The sequence below is a fragment of the Aquarana catesbeiana genome, linkage group LG08 (assembly GCF_042186555.1).
Source record: "Aquarana catesbeiana isolate 2022-GZ linkage group LG08, ASM4218655v1, whole genome shotgun sequence".
NCBI classification, from domain to species: Eukaryota; Metazoa; Chordata; class Amphibia; order Anura; family Ranidae; genus Aquarana; species Aquarana catesbeiana.
The window spans coordinates 297,986,369-298,011,679 of NC_133331.1; the positions used below are offsets into that span (position 1 = coordinate 297,986,369).

Below are 25,311 nucleotides of genomic sequence, written 5' to 3' on the forward strand. Positions count from 1 at the left end.
GAGTGCGGGAAATGTCTTGTATATGAATGTTGCTGGACATGTGGGGAAGAAGCACACCCTGATATACACCTCAGATATACTCCATAAAACAAAAAAAGACTAGCGTTCGGAGCACCGGTGCAGGATCAGACAATTAGCCACGAGTAATGGTATATAATACATAAATATATGGGGAATGTTCAGCAGAAAAAAAGGAAGTCCATAATAATAAAAATAAATAAACTATGAAAAAAATGTCCAATCAGCAACGGTAATGAGTAGTTCACAAATGAAAAAGTAATTAAAATAAATAGTTTTTGCAGATAAAAAGGATAAATCAAAGGATGTAACACTGGCAGAAAGGACTGCTCTTCTCTGGAGTGAAGCCGGCTCGGGATCATCAAGGAGAAAACAAAACTAAAAGAGCGCCTCCGAGTTAATGTGTTTTATTCCATATAAAAAGAAAATTAACAAGCACTTACATGTTGATAAGCGATGACAATCTACACGAGACAAATCGAGTTAATGTAACTGCAGCCAAAGGCCGATCTCCAGGAGCGTCACAAGTCCACGCTGCAGCGGCGGCAGGGAGCCGGGATGAAAACAGCTGATGTAAGACAGTGGAGAGTAGTGAGCAGCTCAGGGAAAAACTGCGTGTGACGTCAGCTGGGGAAGGGAACACAACGCGTTTCAGAGCATGCGCGAAGTCCGTGAGGCGCATGATGCGCGCTCCTTTCTCAAGTGTAATGACGGGAAACAGGCTGAACGGCACTTAAATACACTATCTGCTGACTAAAAAGAACACCTGACTGCATGATAAAAATCGTACTGCTTAACAATTATGGGCACTCAATAAAGTATAATTAGAGCTCTAAAATAAATGAATCTATAGAAAAATATTAATCGTAGCTCTAGACGAGATATATGGCAAGTAGGTGTGCAGCCATATAACCCATAGCGCAACTGGAATAATCCATACTGTCATATAGAGCTACAAGCATTAAAAATAGAAGATATAAAATATAATAATAATAAGTAACAACATGATACCAACTGTAAGGGGCATTTAAGGAACAGTTGTACCAAGAGTGTTATAAAATAGTTAAAATAAAAAAGGAAATCGATAAAAATAATTATGTAATTATTATAAAATTACACATATATATATATATATATATATATATATATATATATATATATGTATTTAAGCACACAAATATATCTATACACACGCAAACACATATGACACTCCTGGAGATTGGCCTTTGGCTGCAGTTACATTACTCTATTTGTCTCGTGTAGATTGTCATCGCTTATCAACATGTAAGTGCTTGTTAATTTTCTTTTTATATGGAATAAAACACATTAACTCAGAGGCGCTCTTTTACTTTTGTTTTCTCCCAGATATACTCCATGGCTGATCTTCATCATATAAGAAACAGTTGATAAGGAGATCAGAGATCACCAAAGACATGGATGAAGTGTTGTACCGTGTTGGCCATTGATAGCAGGAGAAAAATAAAAATGGAGTCATTACCTTTCATTGGCTGAGTACATTTTGTGGTGTAAACTCTTGCAAGTGGTCTGTTCTCTCAAGATGTCTTTCAGGACGAAACACGTTAACCTCACCACTTAAAAGGCGGCCCTCTAGGCCTTTTAAAATAAAAATGGAGTCATTACCTCTCATTGGCTGAGTACATTTTGTGGTGTAAACTCTTGCAAGAAGTCTGTTTTTTCAAGTCGTCTTCCAGGACGAAACACGTTAATTCCCCCACTTAAAAGGCGGCCCTCTAGGCCTATAAAATAAAAAATGGAGTCATTACCTCTCATTGGCTGAGTACATTTTGTGATGGAAGATTTCACAAACACTTACAGGTCTGTTTCTAAAAACTTTGTAGAATGAATGTGTAAAGGAAATGTGTAAGTTCTGTATAGAATTGTATTGTATTTTGTATGTATTGCACACGGCACTAATAATGTTTTCATGACATGTTTGCATTCTTTCCAGTCCTGATTAGAATTAGCCTGCCTATGTTACGCCCCTTGTTACCATAAAAGTACAATTGTAATATTAATGTGATAGCTACGTAATCATGTGTATAAAAACCTTCAATTGTGTCATAATAAAACAGAACAGTTATTTGGGAAGATGCGGAGTGTATCTTTTGTGTCTGTTCCCTACTGCAGTAGTTATTTATTTGGAACCGCTAATCAATATGAGGATAGGAGTTGCCTATCAATAAAATTCCAGAACAAATGTGACGCGCATTCCCCCAGCCGTGACCAGTATTGGTCATATTTTATTTCAGTGATTTCCTATGGTCATTGGCTCCGTCTAGTGGCAATAATGTGGCACTGCAGTAATAATTCCGCATTATTGTCCCATAATTGAGATGACGGTCAGAGGAAATTGCTGTAATAATGAAAATACGGCCAGAATTTGGCACACCTGGGGGAATGCTTGTCACATTAAAAGGACATAAGATAATTGAACCAGCAATATTATACCAACTATTAATGTAATACAGAGAAAACTACATTTGGCTATTATATGGCACTAAGTATCACAGGCATTAGCTCCATCTAGTGGCCAAATGCAACATTCTCCATTTTAAATCAGAGGAAAACATTCAAACCACACATCAAAGGGCCTAATAACATTAATTTTTTACCCAAATTCACAGAGATGTATAGTAAGTGTGCTCCCCCTCTGGGGCACCTTCCCCCTAACCCTCCCCCACTCAGTGAGTCCTCAGGTTTATGTTAGTGTCTGAAGGTGATTGACCTCTTCTCCCTCATGAAGAAATCAGCTTGACGTGCTTCTCATTTGTAGTTTTATTTCAATTATATGATCAACACCTCGCTGTCTTCTAACACCTATACAGAAGCAGTGTGTCCTGATAAGGGCAACCTCGGTTGGGAGACATACATGGACCCCACGCCATGAAGACGGCCTGTAATGTTGCTTCAGGCACTAGATCCTGTGTGGGGCGCTCACACTGGCATTTGGAGCAACTTGAGTTAGCTGCAGCTTGCTATGCAGGTCCAGGGTGGTGGTCCATCGCTTTGGAACCCAGTCCCTGAGGACCTCTTGGGGGGGGGGTATGCCCACCACGATGGATGAAGCTTGAACTTTATATATTGGACAGGTAAGACAGGGTCACTCATGGCCCCTGATAAGACAGTACAGCCAGCCCTCCTGTACTGGGCCTGGGCCCCATCAGTTCAAAAGGGGTGCGGGGGCCCAGGCACCTGCTAAGCAGGAGAGCCGGCTATACTGTCTTATTGCAGATACTGATCCTCTTCTGTCTTCCCCTGCAGTGCGGCCAGCTTCTCCCTCCGGCTGCCCTGCAGGGAGGAATGGTTCTAGTACATGCACCCCTTCTATCTATCATCCGGGCCCCCATGTGTGCCCCTTTCCCCCCGCAGCAGCTTCCGGCATCCCTCCTCTCCTGCCAGCCGCTGCGGCGGACACACAGGGGGATGTTTCAGGATGTAGAGCGGAGGAAGGGGTCAGTACATATACAGTATAATTTATTGGCCCCTTCCTTTCCTGAATGAACACAGTGAGTGATCAGTACCAATCACTCATGTGTCCATTCACAGTTGAAGCATAGTAATTATAGTTTACTATGCTTTGGTTGTGAATGAGAAAGAAGCTTCCAATTCATTCATCTGTGCAGCTGAGGCTACAGAGAAAGGGACTGATAAATCTATATCCTCAGTCACTACTGGCCGGGGGCAGGGGTGGGGGCCCTGTCAGGTAGGCTGTTTGGGGCCCTGTGATTTCTAACAACATCCCTGGCATCACCCTGCACCTCCGACCATCACTCTATAACCAGGGCTATGTCTGGAATGTATTCACTTCACAGTGCAAACTTTTCAATCTTGGCGCTAAAATTCAACCAATCAGAGCTCAGCCTCAGGTGTTACATTGGTCACACCCTTTAAAGAGGAAGTAAAGGGCTCCTTTTTTTGTTTTTGTTTTCCCTGACCTGCAAAGTAAAGACATAATGTGCTAGTATACATCGCATACTAGCACATTATGTGAAACTTACCTGCAAACCAAGTCCTCGTTCTCACCGCTGGAGGCCGCATCTATCTTCACCTGTCTTCCTTCCGGGTCCGCGGACTCCGGCTTTGTGACTGACCAGGTGACGTCACTCACGGGAGCCACCAGTTGCGGCACAGGGCTCTGAAGAAACGGCATGGGTGGCGTCTTTAGTTGCATATACAGTAAATATCTCCTAAACCGTGAGTTTAGGAGATATTTACAGTCCCTATAGGCAGCCCTCAAATTTTCCACTCGCCTACTCGCATTTTGCAAGTGGAAAATGAGGTCTGGCGAGGAGCTGGGCTGCCTGGGAATGGGGGGGGCGAGCACCGCCGTCAGGGGGGATGAATGGGAGACGTTCTCCCAGAGAACGAGTGTGGGGGAACAGAGGGGGCGGCTGGATCATTGTGGAGGAAGAGAACCGGCTTGATCATAGAGTGGGGTTTGCCCGCTGTATCAGCTTACATTACATTTGAAGTGCGCGCCATTGGTCACACACAGCCCCGCCCTCCTGACCCCACACCTGTGACAGACAGAATGCTGGTCCAATGCCAGTCTGTCATGGGTGTGGGGTCAGGAGGGCGGGGCTGTGTGTGACCAACGGCTCGCGGACTTGAAATGTAATGTAAGGTGATACAGCTGGCAAACCCCGCTCTATGATCAAGCCGGCTCTCCTCTTCCTCCATGCTAGCACAGGGGAGGCTGCACGATGGACACAAGTGAGGCTACATGATGGACACAGGTGAGGCTGCACGGGTGTGGCTGCAATGATGGACACAGGTGAGGCTGCACGGGTGTGGCTGCAATGATGGACACAGGTGAGGCTGTACGGGTGAGGCTGCATGATGGACACAGGTGAGGCTGCACAGGTGAGGCTGCATAGATGGACACAGGTGAGGCTGCACAGGTGAGGCTGCATAGATGGACACAGGTGAGGCTGCACAGGTGAGGCTGCATGGGTGAGGCTGCACTGGTAAGGCTGCAATGATGGACATGGGGGAGGCTGCAATGATGGACATGGGTGAGGCTGCAATGATGGACATGGGTGAGGCTGCAATGATGACATGGGTGAGGCCGCAATGATGGACATGGGTGAGGCTGCAATGATGACATGGGTGAGGCCGCAATGATGGACACAGGTGAGGCTGCACGGGTGAGGCTGCATGATGGACACAGGTGAGGCTGTATGGGTGAGGCTGCAATGATGGACACAGGTGAGGCTGCACGGGTGAGGCTGCATGATGGACACAGGTGAGGCTGCACGGGTGAGGCTGCATGATGGACACAGGTGAGGCTGCACAGGTGAGGCTGCATAGATGGACACAGGTGAGGCTGCATGGGTGAGGCTGCACTGGTGAGGCTGCAATGATGGACATGGGGGAGGCTGCAATGATGGACATGGGTGAGGCTGCCATGATGGACACGGGTGAGGCTGCAATGATGGACATGGGTGAGGCTGCAATGATGACATGGGTGAGGCCGCAATGATGGACACAGGTGAGGCTGCACGGGTGAGGCTGCATGATGGACACAGGTGAGGCTGCACGGGTGAGGCTGCAATGATTGACACAGGTGAGGCTGCACGGGTGAGGCTGCACGGGTGAGGCTGCAATGATGGACACAGGTGAGCCTGCACGGGTGAGGCTCCAATAATGGACACGGGTGAGGCTGCAATGATGGACACGGGTGAGGCTGCAATGATGGACATGGGTGAGGCGGCAATGATGACATGGGTGAGGCCGCAATGATGGACACAGGTGAGGCTGCACGGGTGAGGCTGCAAAGATGGACACAGGTGAGGCTGCAAAGATCGACACAGGTGAGGCTGCACGGGTGAGGCTGCATGATGGACACAGGTGAGGCTGCACAGGGGAGGCTGCATAGATGGACACAGGTGAGGCTGCACAGGTGAGGCTGCATGGGTGAGGCTGCACTGGTGAGGCTGCAATGATGGACACGGGGGAGGCTGCAATGATGGACATGGGTGAGACTGCAATGATGACATGGGTGAGGCCGCAATGATGGACACAGGTGAGGCTGCCCGGGTGAGGCTGCAATGATGGACACAGGTGAGGCTGTATGGGTGAGGCTGCAATGATGGACACAGGTGAGGCTGCACGGGTGAGGCTGCATGATGGACACAGGTGAGGCTGCACAGGTTAAGCTGCACGGGTGAGGCTGCAATGATGGAGACAGGTGAGGCTGCACGGGTGAGGCTGCAATGATGGACACAGGTGAGCCTGCACGGGTGAGGCTGCACGGGTGAGGCTGCAATGATGGACACAGGTGAGGCTGCACGGGTGAGGCTGCAATGATGGACACAGGCGAGGCTGTATGGGTGAGGCTGCAATGATGGACAAAGGTGAGGCTGCACGGGTGAGGCTGCATGATGGACACAGGTGAGGCTGCACAGGTGAGGCTGCACGGGTGAGGCTGCAATGATGGACACAGGTGAGGCTGCACGGGTGAGGCTGCACGGGTGAGGCTGCAATGATGGACACAGGTGAGCCTGCACGGGTGAGGCTGCACGGGTGAGGCTGCAATGATGGACACGGGTGAGGCTGCAATGATGGACATGGGTGAGGCTGCAATGATGGACACAGGTGAGGCTGCACAGGTGAGGCTGCACGGGTGAGGCTGCAATGATGGACACAGGTGAGGCTGCACGGGTGAGGCTGCAATGATGGACACAGGTGAGGCTGCACAGGTGAGGCTGCAATGATGGACACAGGTGAGGCTGCACAGGTGAGGCTGCAATGATGGACACAGGTGAGGCTGTATGGGTGAGGCTGCAATGATGGACACAGGTGAGGCTGCATGGGTGAGGCCGCATGATGGACACAGGTGAGGCTGCACGGGTGAGGCTGCAAAGATGGACACAGGTGAGGCTGCACGGGTGAGGCTGCAAAGATGGACATAGGTGAGGCTGCACGGGTGAGGCTGCATGATGGACACAGGTGAGGCTGCACAGGGGAGGCTGCATAGATGGACACAGGTGAGGCTGCACGGGTGAGGCTGCACTGGTGAGGCTGCAATGATGGACACGGGGGAGGCTGCAATGATGGACACGGGTGAGGCTGCAATGATGGACACGGGTGAGGCTGCAATGATGGACATGGGTGAGGCTGCAATGAGGACATGGGTGAGGCCGCAATGATGGACACAGGTGAGGCTGCACGGGTGAGGCTGCAATGATGGACACAGGTGAGGCTGTATGGGTGAGGCTGCAATGATGGACAAAGGTGAGGCTGCACGGGTGAGGCTGCATGATGGACACAGGTGAGGCTGCACAGGTGAGGCTGAACGGGTGAGGCTGCAATGATGGAGACAGGTGAGGCTGCATGGGTGAGGCTGCACGGGTGAGGCTGCAATGATGGAGACAGGTGAGGCTGCACGGGTGAGGCTGCACGGGTGAGGCTGCAATGATGGACACGGGTGAGGCTGCATGATGGACACAGGTGAGGCTGCACGGGTGAGGCTGCAATGATGGACACAGGTGAGGCTGCACGGGTGAGGCTGCAATGATGGACACAGGTGAGGCTGCATGGATTAGGCTGCAATGATGGACACAGGTGAGGCTGCATGGATTAAGCTGCAATGATGGACACAGGTGAGGCTGCATGGATTAAGCTGCAATGATGGACATGATTGAGGCTGCGTTAGTGGGCACTGGTCACGCTGCATTGATGGACATGGTTGAGGCTACATTGATCGGCACAAGTGAGGCTGTATTGATGGGCACGGTGATAAAGTTGTTGTTAATATTTATTTGTGTAACTTAATTCTGCATAAAATATTTAAGTTTCATTTCATGAGAATTTTTTGAGGTTGTGTATAGGGGTGGGATTAGGGGCGGGGCATGGTAGGGGTTGGGTGGGGCAACTGGTGGCGAGTAACCCTTAAGGCCTGGCTAGTAGCTCAGGACTTGAAATTTTGAGCCCTGCCTACAGGTATGATTTATTATAGGCTCCCCTATAGGTACAAACAGTCCATGGAAGTTCACCACCACTTTAACACCACTTCCTCCTTGTCAGGGTCGTGCTGGCCATGGCGCAGTGAGGCTGCACGGGTGAGGCTGCATGATGGACACAGGTGAGGCTGCACGGGTGAGGCTGCATGATGGACACAGGTGAGGCTGCACAGGTGAGGCTGCATAGATGGACACAGGTGAGGCTGCATGGGTGAGGCTGCACTGGTGAGGCTGCAATGATGGACATGGGGGAGGCTGCAATGATGGACATGGGTGAGGCTGCCATGATGGACACGGGTGAGGCTGCAATGATGGACATGGGTGAGGCTGCAATGATGACATGGGTGAGGCCGCAATGATGGACACAGGTGAGGCTGCACGGGTGAGGCTGCATGATGGACACAGGTGAGGCTGCACGGGTGAGGCTGCAATGATTGACACAGGTGAGGCTGCACGGGTGAGGCTGCACGGGTGAGGCTGCAATGATGGACACAGGTGAGCCTGCACGGGTGAGGCTCCAATAATGGACACGGGTGAGGCTGCAATGATGGACACGGGTGAGGCTGCAATGATGGACATGGGTGAGGCGGCAATGATGACATGGGTGAGGCCGCAATGATGGACACAGGTGAGGCTGCACGGGTGAGGCTGCAAAGATGGACACAGGTGAGGCTGCAAAGATCGACACAGGTGAGGCTGCACGGGTGAGGCTGCATGATGGACACAGGTGAGGCTGCACAGGGGAGGCTGCATAGATGGACACAGGTGAGGCTGCACAGGTGAGGCTGCATGGGTGAGGCTGCACTGGTGAGGCTGCAATGATGGACACGGGGGAGGCTGCAATGATGGACATGGGTGAGACTGCAATGATGACATGGGTGAGGCCGCAATGATGGACACAGGTGAGGCTGCCCGGGTGAGGCTGCAATGATGGACACAGGTGAGGCTGTATGGGTGAGGCTGCAATGATGGACACAGGTGAGGCTGCACGGGTGAGGCTGCATGATGGACACAGGTGAGGCTGCACAGGTTAAGCTGCACGGGTGAGGCTGCAATGATGGAGACAGGTGAGGCTGCACGGGTGAGGCTGCAATGATGGACACAGGTGAGCCTGCACGGGTGAGGCTGCACGGGTGAGGCTGCAATGATGGACACAGGTGAGGCTGCACGGGTGAGGCTGCAATGATGGACACAGGCGAGGCTGTATGGGTGAGGCTGCAATGATGGACAAAGGTGAGGCTGCACGGGTGAGGCTGCATGATGGACACAGGTGAGGCTGCACAGGTGAGGCTGCACGGGTGAGGCTGCAATGATGGACACAGGTGAGGCTGCACGGGTGAGGCTGCACGGGTGAGGCTGCAATGATGGACACAGGTGAGCCTGCACGGGTGAGGCTGCACGGGTGAGGCTGCAATGATGGACACGGGTGAGGCTGCAATGATGGACATGGGTGAGGCTACAATGATGGACACAGGTGAGGCTGCACAGGTGAGGCTGCACGGGTGAGGCTGCAATGATGGACACAGGTGAGGCTGCACGGGTGAGGCTGCAATGATGGACACAGGTGAGGCTGCACAGGTGAGGCTGCAATGATGGACACAGGTGAGGCTGCACAGGTGAGGCTGCAATGATGGACACAGGTGAGGCTGTATGGGTGAGGCTGCAATGATGGACACAGGTGAGGCTGCATGGGTGAGGCCGCATGATGGACACAGTTGAGGCTGCACGGGTGAGGCTGCAAAGATGGACACAGGTGAGGCTGCACGGGTGAGGCTGCAAAGATGGACATAGGTGAGGCTGCACGGGTGAGGCTGCATGATGGACACAGGTGAGGCTGCACAGGGGAGGCTGCATAGATGGACACAGGTGAGGCTGCACGGGTGAGGCTGCACTGGTGAGGCTGCAATGATGGACACGGGGGAGGCTGCAATGATGGACACGGGTGAGGCTGCAATGATGGACACGGGTGAGGCTGCAATGATGGACATGGGTGAGGCTGCAATGAGGACATGGGTGAGGCCGCAATGATGGACACAGGTGAGGCTGCACGGGTGAGGCTGCAATGATGGACACAGGTGAGGCTGTATGGGTGAGGCTGCAATGATGGACAAAGGTGAGGCTGCACGGGTGAGGCTGCATGATGGACACAGGTGAGGCTGCACAGGTGAGGTTGAACGGGTGAGGCTGCAATGATGGAGACAGGTGAGGCTGCATGGGTGAGGCTGCACGGGTGAGGCTGCAATGATGGAGACAGGTGAGGCTGCACGGGTGAGGCTGCACGGGTGAGGCTGCAATGATGGACACGGGTGAGGCTGCATGATGGACACAGGTGAGGCTGCACGGGTGAGGCTGCAATGATGGACACAGGTGAGGCTGCACGGGTGAGGCTGCAATGATGGACACAGGTGAGGCTGCATGGATTAGGCTGCAATGATGGACACAGGTGAGGCTGCATGGATTAAGCTGCAATGATGGACACAGGTGAGGCTGCATGGATTAAGCTGCAATGATGGACATGATTGAGGCTGCGTTAGTGGGCACTGGTCACGCTGCATTGATGGACATGGTTGAGGCTACATTGATCGGCACAAGTGAGGCTGTATTGATGGACATGGGTGAGGCTGTATTGATGGGCACGGTGATAAAGTTGTTGTTAATATTTATTTGTGTAACTTAATTCTGCATAAAATATTTAAGTTTCATTTCATGAGAATTTTTTGAGGTTGTGTATAGGGGTGGGATTAGGGGCGGGGCATGGTAGGGGTTGGGTGGGGCAACTGGTGGCGAGTAACCCTTAAGGCCTGGCTAGTAGCTCAGGACTTGAAATTTTGAGCCCTGCCTACAGGTATGATTTATTATAGGCTCCCCTATAGGTACAAACAGTCCATGGAAGTTCACCACCACTTTAACACCACTTCCTCCTTGTCAGGGTCGTGCTGGCCATGGCGCAGTGGCTGCCCAAATGCAGACGCAAATGCGCATGCGCGTTCCCACAAATGTGCGCCAACGCACCAATAACTGGTGCCCAAATGCCATATATATGGGCAGCAGGTTCAATAGTACTTTGCTGTCTGATCTGCAGCTTGTACCCGTATACCTGTTCCCGTGATCCTTGCTTGATTCCTGTGTTTGACCCGGCTTACTCTGACTATGCTTGCTATCTATTATCCTGACCCCGGCTTGTCCTGTTGACCTTGCTTAACCTCTCCTCTGCTTGATATCCTTTTGCCAAACCTTGCCTGCATCTTGACCATTCTTTGCCTGCCGTTTATGCTGATGTTCGATCCTCTATTGCTGACCTGGCCTGTCTGATTCCGCATCCAGTTATCCGTCTGCTCTGCATAGTGCCGATGTCACTGGCCCTCCATCTACTGTGTTCTCTCCATCCGTTGTTCCTGTGGCCTTCCGCTGCTTCAACCATCCAGCACCGATCTGGTTACATACCAGCCACACATCTCCGCAACCAACAGAAGATCTTGCAGGCACTCTTACCTCACCACGCTTTGCAACTCCAGTGGTCCTTGAACCGGGGCTCTACAAGAGGTCTCCTTCTACATGTCAGGCTTGGCCACAGGTACATGACACACCTAGAGCCCTTATGAGGTACTCAGATGCTTCCTGATAATGACTAGGATTCATTGCAGGACACCTGGGTCACCACGTACTCTGTCCAGACACTTACCCTATCTCCCGCACCCTACTCCATGAGTACCGCACAGGGGAATACCCTCACTATGGTGGAGACCTGGAGAAAGGAGGCCAATTCAAAATCACACGAAAAAGATAAATATCACAGTGCAATCACCTCAGCTGAAGAAATAGAGGGGGGTAAACGGTAACAAATCAGATACCTCAGACTCTATCTCATATACCTTCCCCTAGAGTTGCCACCTGTCTGGGATTCACCCTGACAGTTCGAGTTTGGAATCAGTGCCCGGGTTTCAGACTGTCTGAAACCCGGACACATGATTCGAACTGGACTATGACTTCCCAGCAGGGTTGCTGGCTGCAGTTGTCTAAGCCGGAAGTGTCTGTTACACTCTCTCTCACACACTGCCCAAAGCCAACACTAACACCCCCCTCCACCCACATACAGATGGGAGAGGAGAGAGGGCTCTATCTGCTCCTCTTCCTCCCGCTCCTACCCCCTTGTGTCTGCCCACACTCTAAATCCCGGCGATGTGCCTCAGAAAAGTCAAGTGAGGGCTGGAAATTTGAAGCCCAGCAGGAACAGATACATCTGGATGAGAGGTGCTGACTGTCAAGGGGTGAGTGAGCTCACCATCCATCCCTGTCTGTGACTGAAGTCCCCCCCCTCCCCCATTCTCTCTCCTGCCTCTGAGTGAGTACACTAAGGTGAATCAGGGTTCTCAGGGCACCCCTTACATCAGAGTTCTCCTTTACACCAGGGGCCACAGCGTTCCCCCCTTACATCAGAGTTCTCTCCGTACATCAGAGTTCTCAGTGTCCCCCCTTAAATCAGGGTTCACAGAGCATCTCTTATGTTAGAGTCCCCAGAGTTCTCCCTTATATTAGAGTCTGCAGAGTCCCCCCTTATAGTGTAAGGGAAATCTGCAAGTTCAGATGTAAAAGGGGAACTCTGATGTAATGGGGGACTCTGTGGCTTCAGATGTAAATTGGGACTCTGTGAGTCCAGATGTAAAAGGGGACCTCTGTGAGTTCAGATGTAAAAATGGGACTCCATGGACTCTGATGTAATGGGGAACTCTGTGGACTCTGATGTAAAGGGGGAACTCTGTGGATTCAGATGTGAAGGGGGAACTCTGTGGATTCAGATGTAAAGGGGGAACTCTGTGGATTCAGATGTAAAGGGGGAACTCTGTGGATTCAGATGTAAAGGGGGAACTCTGTGGATTCAGATGTAAAGGGGGAACTCTGTGGATTCATATGTAAAGGTGGAACTCTGTGGATTCAGATGTAAAGGGGAAACTCTGTGGATTCAGATGTAAGGGGAACTCTGTGGATTCATATGTAAAGGGGAAACTCTGTGGATTCATATGTAAAGGGGAACTCTGTGGATTCAGATGTAAAGGGGAACTCTGTGGATTCAGATGTAAGGGGAACTCTGTGGATTCAGATGTAAAGGGGGAACTCTGTGGATTCAGATGTAATGGGGAACTCTGTGGATTCAGATGTAATGGGGAACTCTGTGGATTCAGATGTAAAGGGGGAACTCTGTGGATTCAGATGCAAAGGGGAAACTCTGTGGATTCAGATCTAAAGGGGGAAGTCTGTGGATTCAGATGTGAAGGGGGAACTCTGTGGATTCAGATGTAAAGGGGAACTCTGTGGATTCAGATGTAAAGGGGAACTCTGTGGATTCAGATGTGAAGGGGGAACTCTGTGGATTCAGATGTGAAGGGGGAACTCTGTGGATTCAGATGTAAAGGGGAACTCTGTGGATTCAGATGTAATGGGGAACTCTGTGGATTCAGATGTAAAGGGGGAACTCTGTGGATTCAGATGCAAAGGGGAAACTCTGTGGATTCAGATCTAAAGGGGGAAGTCTGTGGATTCAGATGTGAAGGGGGAACTCTGTGGATTCAGATGTAAAGGGGAACTCTGTGGATTCAGATGTAAAGGGGAACTCTGTGGATTCAGATGTGAAGGGGGAACTCTGTGGATTCAGATGTGAAGGGGGAACTCTGTGGATTCAGATGTAAAGGGGGAAGTCTGTGGATTCAGATGTAAAGGGGGAACTCTGTGGATTCAGATGTAAAGGGGAAACTCTGTGGATTCAGATGTAAAGGGGAACTCTGTGGATTCTGATGTAAAGGAGAACTCTGTGGATTCAGATGTAAGGGGAACTCTGTGGATTCAGATGTAAAGGGGAACTCTGTGGATTCAGATGTAAAGGGGAACTCTGTGGATTCAGATGTAAAGGGGAACTCTGTGGATTCAGATGTAAAGGGGAACTCTGTGGATTCAGATGTAAAGGGGGAACTCTGTGGATTCAGATGTAAAGGGGGAACTCTGTGGACTCTGATGTAAAGGGGAACTCTGTGGATTCAGATGTAAAGGGAGAACTCTGTGGATTCAGATGTAAAGGGGAACTCTGTGGACTCTGATGTAAAGGGGAACTCTGTGGATTCAGATGTAAGGGGAACTCTGTGGATTCAGATGTAAAGGGGAACTCTGTGGACTCTGATGTAAAGGGGAACTCTGTGGATTCAGATGTAAAGGGAGAACTCTGTGGACTCTGATGTAAAGGGGGGCTCTTGTGATTAACTTCTTATGATTAGAAATGTTATTTAATGGCAAAGTATATGTATAGTTTATACTATAAAAAAATTGCTGTGCGCCGCTAAAGTGTTCAGGTTTGACTTGAAGAGAAGGTGGCAACCCTACCATCTCCCCGTACCATATCAAACACCCCCCTGCCATTATACAGGGAGTGGATGGTGGCGCAATCCTCTGGATACAAGCATGCATATATATTTATATAAAGAGGACTGAAGGTCCACAAAGAAATCTTCAGAGAGGAACAACCGGTCAGCAATAAACAGCTTTATTGAAAAATATATATGAAGTTAAATATAAAAATGTAAAATAAAACCTGGGACAAAACATGAGGGTAAAATGAGAACATTGTCATAGCAGAGAAGAGAAGAGCTGCATACACTTCCACACTCCACCATTCATCACACACTCATCCAACCCAATGGTAACGTCACAATTGCACTAGTGCGGGGAGCTGCGGATGGAGTACAAGTAGGAATATGGGACTGGCTGGGCTAGTTGGTTACCACAATAGATCAGTCTGTGGTTCCAAAGGTGGTGTGTGGCCAGACGTAATAGGGAGTATGCTTGGGATGGATGAACGGCTAGACCCGCTGAGACAGAGTCCATCAGTGGTGCATGTACATGATATCGCCGTAAGTTCCAGTAAATAAGACTGACAGATATTTGAGCTCCAGTATACTGAATGGTTTCCCCGTGACTGATCTGGCTGTATGGGGGCCGGTCTGTAAGCGGGTTCCAGTAGGAGCGGAGTGCGTGCCGTATGGCGCTAGGAAGCCGGCTGGATGTGGTGGGTGTCCAATGGACAATATACACCGTGCAATCTCACCACTCCCCGACCGTGCTGAAAGGTTCCTAGTGCCGCATGGACCAAGTCCACATGGAGGTCGTCTGCCAAACACACTTCGTTGGTGCCGCTCCGTGTGTGCGGTGTCTGTCCGCAGATGGATGAGGTGGAAGTGGGTGTATGCAGGGTCCGGTCTAGAGATGGACGTCACATGGGGGATGAGGCCGTGCTTAATGCACTCAGGGTTAAATGCAAAGTAGGAGGGAATTAATATAAATTGGGATTAAAGAGCCAATCAGCATCTCTTTACCATGTGATCAGCCGTGTCCAATCACAGATGATCATGGATGTAGACACAAGCCGGTTATCGGCATTCCTTTCCTCATGCTGATAGTGTGAGGAGAGGAGAGCCAATAACTGGCATGTGTTAAAGTGACATTGGCACTGATTATCAGTGCCCACCAGTGCTGCCAATCAGAGCTCATCAGTGATGCCCATCAGTGGCTCCTCATCAGTGTCACCTATCAGTGTCGTCTCAACAGTGCCCACCAGTGCTGCCAATCAGAGCTCATCAGTGATGCCAATCAGTGCCTCCTCATCAGTGTCACCAATCAGTGATGCCCATCAGTGCCCACCAGTGCTGCCAATCAGAGCTCATCAGTGATGCCCATCAGTGCCTCCTCATCAGTGTCACCAATCAGTGATGCCCATCAGTGCCCACCAGTGCTGCCAATCAGAGCTCATCAGTGATGCCCATGAGTGGCTCCTCATCAGTGCCGCCTATCAGTGCTGCTTCATCAGCACACATCAGTGATTCCAAAAAATGACCTGTTTGCAAAATTTTTTATAACAAACTATGAAAAATTGTGTTATTTTTTTTCAAAACTTTCAATTTTTTTTTATTTATTTAGCAAAAAAAAAAAAGGGATTGAATACCACCAAAGGAAAGCTCTATTTGTGTGAAAAAAAATAAAAAAATAATGTCCTATGTGTACAGTGTTACACGACCGCGCAATTGTCATTCAAAGTGTGACAGCGCTGAAACTTGAAAATTGGCCCAGGCAGGAAGGGGGTGAAATTGCCCGCTAGGGGTTAATGTTGGTAGCAGTTCTGAAGTATCCCCAACCCCGAGTTCTACAAGCAATTCATTACAAAAAGACAAACCCTGAGACTGTTTATTGGAGCCGGTGTTCCGTCAGATATGACGACCCGTCAGAATTGGTAACCGAGGTGACGTTCCGTCGCCGCCATCTTGCTACACCCCGCACTCCTCCACAGTAAGGATACACCGAGAAGGGGGGAAGCGGACATCTTGTTACACCCGCCGGAGTTTTGCATTTCACAGTTATTTTTAACAGTAAACGGAGCTTATAAGGTGAAATACAGTATTTAGAAATCCCACGGACTGTTTAGATGTTGAATTTTAAAAGCAGCCGCAAACCTGCTCATCTCACAGGTTTGATAATGTGACAGAACACCGCTGCTTTTTTTATAATTCAACATGGAAACAGTCCGTGGGATTTCCAAATTTCACCATATAAGCTCCGTATACTGTTAAAAATAACTGTGAAATGCAAAACTCCGGCGGGTGTAACAAGATGTCCGCTTCCCCCCTTCTCGGTGTATCCTTACTGTGGAGGAATGCGGGGTGTAGCAAGATGGCGGCGACAGAACGTCACTTCTGTTACCAATTCTGACGGGTCGCCTAATCTGACGGAACACCGGAGTGAATGGACTGTTACTTGGGTGACTGGGGGGCCTCTGTACTGTATGGGAAAGAACCAGTTATCATCAGTGGCTCCTGGGGGGGAGCACTACACATCTATAAGGATATACAGTACATACACACACAGCACAAGGCCGTGTTCACACTACGAGACGTTTCTCGGGGCTGCAGTTCCTCTGAGCTCCACAAGATGGTGATCTCACTGCTACCCAGACAGGAAGTCTCTATGGAAGACAGGAAGTGATGTCAGGTAAAGCAGGAAGTGATGTCAGGGTCAAACAGGACGTGACGTTAGATAAAGACAGGAAGTTCCATGAGGTACGAATAACAGAGAAGACATCGTTGGAAGTGGCAGTAGAGGAGGTAATAAGATCTTATTTTCTATTTACACCCAGTAACCCCCCCCCCGTCATGTTCCGTCCTCTTCCTCCATAGTCACTGTGACGTCTTTTATCTCCAGCAGATGATGATACACACATATATTATTATTATACAGGATTTATATCGTGCCAACAGTTTGCACAACATGAGGGCAGACAGTACAGTTACAATATAATATAATACAGGAGGAATCAGAGGGCCCTGATCCGGTGAGCTTACAGTCTAAGAGGGAGGGTCAATAGATACAAAAGGCAATAACTGTGGGGGATGGGCTGATGGAAAAAATAGAAGTCAGGTTGGGGGCAGTGTGAAAGGAGGGGAGCAGTGTGACAGTAGGGGAGCAGTATGACAGGAGGGGGGCAGTATAATGGAGGGACAGTGTGATGAGGAGAAGCCAGTGGTGCCTGGAGGACACGTAGTACCACACTATACTCGCTCAGGTGCTGGGCACTGTCTGTTCCTCCAGACTCAGGAATACACTGTGGCATTTGTAGGCTGCCAGGCGGGAGCAGCCTCGGGGAGGGAAGCAATTCTCTTACTTTACCAGGAGCAGCCTGCAGGCAAGATATCAGAGCCAGGAGTGGGGGGGAGGGGGTGGGGTGGAGCTGGAAGGCAGAGCCGGCAGGTCCTAGCACAGTGATGGTGAACCTTGGCACCCCAGGTGTTTTGAAACTACATTTCCCATGATGCTCAGGCACTCTGCAGTGTAGGTGAGCATTATGGGAAATGTAGTTCCAAAACATCTGGGGTGCCAAGGTTCGCCGTCACTGTCCTAGCAATTGATGACTACTTGTGTTTTGTCACATCGTGGATCACGACTGCACACACACAGCACAAGGACGTGTTCACACTACGAGACGTTTCTCAGGGCTGCAGATCCTCTGAGCTCCACAAGGTGGTGATCTTCTGACTTCTACCCAGACAGGAAGTCTCTATGGAAGACAGGAAGTCTGTTTGGAAGACAGCGGAGGGATTGGCAGAGGGGAGGGGCACACACTGAGCGGTTGGTAAGGTGAATGAGTCTGGCAGCCGCATTCATGATGCACTCCAGGGGGAGGAGCCTATGTAAAGGTAAGTAAATGAGGAGGGAGTTGCTGTAGTCGAGGTGAGAGATGACTAGGGAGCGAACTAGGAGCTTTGTGGTGTCATTGGTTAGGAAGGGGCGTATTTTTGGAGATGTTATGGAGGTTGAGGCGGCAAGCTTTGGACAGTGGTTGGATGTGGGGCCAAAAGGAGAGTTCAGAGTCCAAGATTATACCTAGTACCCTGACAAGCTGACCCAGGGAGGAGGTGTAGATTGAGAATAGAAGAGGTCCAAGAACAGAACCTTGGGAGACCCTGACGGAGAAAGGAAGAGGAGAGGAGGAAGTAAAGTTGCGATGCTGAAGGTGCGGTGGGATAGGTAGGATGAGAACTAGCGAAGAATACAGTCACGGAGACCAAAGGAGAGGAGTTTTTTTTAGTAGGAAGGGGTGGTCTACTGTGTCACAGGCAGCAGAGAGGTCCAGAAGTAGGAGTACAGAATAGTGTCCATTGGATTTAGCCATTAGCAGATGGTTTGTGAGTTTAAGGTGAGCTGTTTCTGTGGAGTTTTGAGGGTGAATTCCAGATTGAAGGGGATCAAGAAGGTTCTTTTCAGTGAGATGGTCACTCAGTCGGTTGTAGACTAGACGTTCAGGAAGTTTGGAGAGAAAGGGGAGCAAGGAGATGGGGCGTAGGTTGGTAAGATTGGTGGGGTCCAGGGAAGGTTTTTTTAAGTATGGGGGTGACTAGTGCATGTTTTAGAGAGTTGAGGAAGATGCCAGAAGAGAAGGAGAGATTGAAGATGAGCGTTAAAGAGTGTAAGATAGAGTCAGAGGGTGACTGCAGTATTTGTGAGGGTCCAGGGGGCAGGTAGTTGGGTGGGTGTTGGAAAAAAATGTAGCAACCTTGTCTGTAGTAGCAGGGTTGAAAAAGGGAAGAGTTGATTGTGCCTGTGAATGTGGAGTGATAAGCGGGGGGGGGGGGGGGATATCTGTATAGCTGAGATCTCATCACAAATTGTATTAATCTTATTTTTGAAGTGATTGGCGATCTCCTGGGCAGTGGATGAGTTAGTGGATGGAGGTAGTGGAGGACGAAGTAACGTTGAAGGTAGAGAAGAGTTGATGGGGACGGGATGATAAGTTGTTAATGAGAGTGATAAAATAGGTCTGCTTGGCAGTGAGGAGACAGGAATTGTACTTTTGGAGGGCAGATTTATATTGGTTGAAATCCTTCCAAGACTTAGTCTTATGCCACAAGCACTCAAGAGCGTGGCAATGTTTTTTTAAACTTCTGGTGTCATCTGTTTGCTAAAGTTGTAGGAGTTGGGGCCTGACTCTGTGTGTAGTGAGGGGGGCCAGTGTTTCCAGGGCAGAGGAAAGGGATCTATTGTAGACAGACGTGGTTAGGTTGGGGCAGGTGAGATTTTGTCATAGAGGTGGTCAGGGTCAGTACTAGCAGAGAACAGAAGGGTTAAGGTGGGTTAGGTGGCGAAGGTTTCCACAGGTAACTGTTAGATGGCTGTGAGGGAGAGGAGGTGGAAGACAAGGAGAGAGTGAAATTAATAAGGTGGTGATCAGAGAGAGAAAAAGGATTGTTGGAGAGGTTGCTCGGAGTGCATAGGTAGGAGAATACAAGGTCGAGGGTGTTTCCATCAGAGTGAGTAGAAGCGTGTATCCATTGTGTACCCATTGCTTCAGGTCAAAGGAGGAGGTTAGACTGAGAAGTTTAGAAGTAGCAGGAGTGTTAATATTAACAGGGATGTTAAAGCCACCGAGAATGATTGTGGGGATTTCAGAAGAGAGAAAGTAGGACAGCAAGGCAGAGAAGTCATCAAGGAAGGTTGATACGGGTCCAGGAGGCCAATAGATCACAGCACTTCTAAAAGAAAGAAGAAGAAATTGGTTGCACACCAGACCATCAAATGCAAGAAAAAGAAGTTCTTTATTGCCTCATGCCAGTCAAATATGCAGGGTACAGATAGTTGACGCGTTTCACACTTATATACCGCGCTTGTTCACAGCCTTGTGAGAAATGATTCTATGTACAGTAACCTCACAGAGCGTCTCCACAGCTCCTCCTCCCAATGTCCCTCCAATCAGAGTCACAGAATCCTATGACATCACACTGACCTCACAGCTTCTCCTCCTAATATCCCTCTATCCGACTCTTTTTTTCTGATGTTCTTTCAAAGTAGGGCTGTTGGACCTGCATTGTATGTAATATCAGAAACTTCAGCATGAAGTGGGGTTTAAATAAAAAGAGACCTGACCAGTGAGGTGAGGAGGATTCTGGGAATGTCATTTGATTTTACTATTTGTGTTCAGATCTAGAGTTTTCCTCCTGTGAAGTCTGGAGATCATATGACCATCACATTGCCTCCACCTCCCTCCCTGATAGAATAGAGAAATAAAAAGAAGATTCTAGAAGTCACCAGAGAGATCATCGAGCTGCTGACAGGAGAGGTGTGCTGTGCTCGGAAGGACATCATGATGGACAATCAGCCGCCCCTCACATCACCGGGTAAGAGGAGACTTTATTGTAAAGGAGAGAGCAGTACGGAGGGTCCACCTAGATCCCCCATCATCTGATAAACACATAGAAACAATGTATTCAGTCAGTGTGTGTGTTTCCTACAGATGGATCCAGTAATGAGAACCCACCAGAGAGATGTCCCCGTCCTCTGTATTCCCGGGATTCCACACAGGAAGGTCACACCATCCCCCACCATCATCAGGTAGATGATTGACAGTTATTGGTAGTTATAATTAATTTACAAGCATGTTTTTTACAATTAATGTTTTATTATATATTTAGAGTGGAAACCTCGGGGATGATAATATTGATGTTAAAGAAGAGTATAAAGAGGAGGATGAGGAGTATGGAGTGATGGAGGACTTTTCAGAGGAATACAAGAATATGATGGAACCACCTAATACCAGTAACCCACCAGAGAGATGTCCCCGTCCTCTGTATTCCCGGGATTCCACACAGGAAGGTCACACCATCCCTCACCATTATCAGGTAGATGATTGACAATTATTGGTAGTTATGATTTATACACAAATATGTTTGTTACAATGAATGTTTTATTATATATTCAGAGTGGAAACCTCGGGGATGATAATATTGATAAAGAAGAGTATAAAGAGGAGGATGAGGAGTATGGAGTGATGGAGGACTTTTCAGAAGGACACAAGGATATGATGGAGCCACCTAATACCAGGAACCCACCAGAGAGATGTCCCCATCCTCTGTATTCCCGGGATTCCACACAGGAAGGTCACACCATCCCTCACTGTTACAAGGTTGGTGGGACGGAGCATCTAGAACAGGGGTAGACAACATTAAAGAGGTGGAGATCTACCTGAACATCATGGGAGAAATCAAAGATCACTGGGCACAGTGTCACCTCCTCACACCTGGTTTTAACCTCTAATTGATCCCTACCTCCTTTGGTGTACATATGCTGCCGCAGGAATTAAGCCTCCTGTTGCTTTTGGTGGGTGCTACTGCATGCCAATCGTGACCCATTCAAGAAAATTGGGCCACTCTGCAAGTGTCCTGCACCTGCCTGCTTCTGCGAGTCCAATGGGTTAAAGCAGGTGGTGAGAGAACAACACAACGCTGTATGCCCAGTGGATTGCTTCACACTGACCTGAAGATCTCTTCTTTCCTGCTGATGGCACCGCTCTGGAGACAGCCAGCTGGGATAAGAGGTGGAGTGCAGTTGCTATCACTTGGCATTGGACAGGAGCCGGCACTACAGAGGAGGCATCGGATTATGTGGCTCTTCCTCCCTACTACAGCTCCAACTTTACAAGTAGTCCCTCTGCATTGCACTCTGTTTGATGCTTTTAAATGGGGGGTCAGCCAGCCCAGACCGAGATCTACCAGTCACCTGTCTGTGATCTACTGAAAGATCACGATCTACAGGTTGCTGATCCCCGATCTAGAACATGGACTTCTGGAGAGGATTTTTTAAATTTTTTTTATGTGATGTCACAATATTTCTCTATCATTTTCTTGGTTTAGAGTGGAGATCCAATCGATATAGAATTTGAGGTTAAATCAGAAGAAGAAGAGAGGTATGTGAGGGATGATCAGCAGTCTATGGAGGAGGATGGAATAACGGGGACATTTATAGAGGAGGACACTCCTACAGAGATCAGTACAGGTGGGTCATTAACACTAAATACATTCCTCCACTCATACTGCTCACTGATTGGTCCAGAGTAGGGCGGGGACTGGGTGATATCAGCCTGTAATCCCCTGGTCACTTTCCTGAGCTGTGTTCCCCGTCCTGTATTCCTGTATTTCTCTCGGATAATCTTCCTTCTCTGTGCTGCAGACACAATTTATGTATCTAGACTGGATTTATGGAGATTCTGGGGTTCAGCAAAATGTTGATTTTCACCATAGTCATTGCTCAACATAGGCACCTGGGGTATGTACCTTGAGTCTTCTGCCCCATGCCCGGGTCTAGCAAGATCTCTGACAGAGTAATTCTCCCGGGGTTACTTGCTCTGTTATTTGCTGTCTGTGCCGGGTGGAGGGATATGTCTGTATAGTCTCAGACCCAAGTCACTGAGTGCAGTCTCAGGAGATGGGAGGCAGCGGTGTGGGACCTCTGCAACTTGTCTCCAGTAAACAGTTCAGCTTCCACTGATTACTGAACACCAATATTATGAGTCCTGACCATTACACCCTATATAATAATTATATATTGCATGCTACATACTCCTGACCCCTGCACTATATACTCTATGTTGTACATTACATACTTTTCCATGTTGATAATAATAATAATAATAATAATGTGATAACATCCTCCAACTTTGGAACCTTTAAACAGAAAGTGATAATGAGGGAGGAGTCAATAACCCAATGATGGTGGTCTTCAGGATCAGTCCAGTCTTCATCTTGGTTGTTCTCCCCCCATCCTCATTCTCTGACCTCTGGTGGGGCTCAGCCCCGCTGTTATTCATGACTAAATCATGGACTAAATAAGGAAGTGCAGGACTTCTTGTGTTGAGAAGATGTCAATGAGTGATAGAGGGGGAGGGGACACTCGTCCTATAATCCCCTCATCACTGTCACTCCTATAAAAGACAGTTCTCGTTGTTTCCTCACTCTCTGACTAAGGTCCATGAATAAAGAAATGAACTGGTAGGAGATCAGAGGACCCATTTACTAGTTACCTTGAGGGGGGAATTGTAAGATCCTCAGAGACAAAGCTGACTGATGTGGGCGGAGTCCTGATTTAGGGGAACCAATCAGCTCATGTCTAGTAATAATCTTTGTATTTCTATTTTAATAGATGGACGGGAGATGAGGAAAACCTCAGAGGATTGTCTCACTTTGTCTCCAGACTGTAAAGTAGAAGATGAGGACATCACACAGTATAGTCCAGGAGAAAACCCGACTACCTCAAATGTCCATCCGGCACCACACAGTGTAGATGGACCATCGTATTCCTCTTATCCTGAGGAACCTCAGACTGTGAGGGACGGTGCCGGACCATCGTATTCCTCTTATCCTGAGGAACCTCAGACTGTGCGGGGCGGTGCCGTCCTTCCAACACGTAAGATGTTTTCCTGTACTGAGTGCGGGAAATGTTTCTATTATAAATCCAAACTTTATGTACATAAAAGAACACACACAGAGGAGAAGCCATATTCCTGTCCTGATTGCGGGAAATGTTTTTTACATCAATCCAATCTTTCTTATCATCAGAGATTGCACACAGGTGAGAAGCCGTATTCCTGTTCTGAGTGCGGAAAATGTTTTTTACAGAAGTCCACTCTTTCCGCACATCAGAGAGTGCACACGGGGGAGAAGCCATATTGCTGTCCTAAGTGTGGGAAATGTTTTTCAGTGAAGTGTTCTCTTTCTACACACCAGAGATCTCACACAGGTGAGAAGCCGTATTCCTGTTCTGAGTGCGGGAAATGTTTTTCACTGAAGTCCACTTTTTCCGCACATCAGAGAGTGCACACGGGGGAGAAGCCGTATTCCTGTCCTGAGTGCGGGAAATGTTTTTCACAGAAGTCCGGTCTAAGCAAACATCAGAGAGTGCACACGCAGGTAAATCCACTGTCCTCTTCTGATTGGAGGAAGTGTAACCCACAGAAGTCCTCTGTTTACAGTCATCTGAGATTGGACACGGAGGAGAATGAACTTTCCTGGTCTGACTGAGAGAATTGTTTTGCGGTGAAGTCCAGTCTTTCTGCACACCAGAGATCTCACATGGGAGGAGAAGCCACTTTCCTGTCCTGAGTGAGGGAAATGTTCCTCACTGAAGTCCTGTCTTCCTGTACATCAGGGGTCCCACACAACCCTCGAGGTGTATTAGTGAGTGCGGGAAATGTCTTGTATATGAATGTTGATGGACATGTGGGGAAGAAGCACACCCTGATATACACCTCAGATATACTCCATGGCTGATCTTCATCATGTAAGAAACAGTTCATAAGGAGACAGAGGCGTAACTAGAATCTTCAGGGCCCCGGTGTAAGAAACCATGAAGGGCCCCCCACCAGGGGCGTTGCTAGGTCTACAAAAGATCTCAGGCTAGAGCCCATAGCAGCGAAGTAAACAAAGTCATACGCTTGGGTGGGCATATACATGTATTTAATATACGTGTGTGTGTGTGTGTGTATATATGTATATAAAATATTGATAGTGCAGATCCCCCCTTACATCAGGTTCCTCAGAGAGCCTCCCCTAACTTCAGGATCATCAGAGAACCTCCCTACTTACATCAGGGTCCCCACAGAGCCCCTCCCCATACATCAAGGTCCTCAGAGAGCCCCTCCTTACATCAGGGTTCCCAGAGAGCCCCTTCCTTACTTCAGAGTCCGCAGAGAGCCCTCCCCGCTTACTTCAGGGTCCCCAGAGAGCCCCTTCCTTACATCAGGGTCCCCAGAGAGCCCCCTTACTTCAGGGTCCCCAGAGAGCCTCCCCTTACATCAGGGTCCCCAGAGAACACCTCCTTACGTCAGGGGCCCCTCCTTACATCAGGGTCCCCAGAAAGCCCCCTTTACATCAGGGTTCCCAGAGAGCCTCCACTTACATCAGTGTCCCCAGAGAGTCCCCCCTTACATCAGTGTCCCCAGAGAGTCCCCCCC

At 49.1% G+C, this 25,311-nt stretch overlaps 1 protein-coding gene across 1 annotated transcript in view; it reads left to right on the top strand.

Annotated features, from left to right (window-relative positions):
* The window catches only part of LOC141106844 (uncharacterized), a 209,570-nt gene that overhangs the window by 82,367 nt on the left and 101,892 nt on the right, over nt 1-25,311 (top strand). The window contains 2 exon segments of the mRNA XM_073597772.1: nt 23,789-23,930; nt 24,060-24,098. Of these exon segments, the coding sequence (XP_073453873.1) occupies nt 23,789-23,930; nt 24,060-24,098 (181 nt within the window).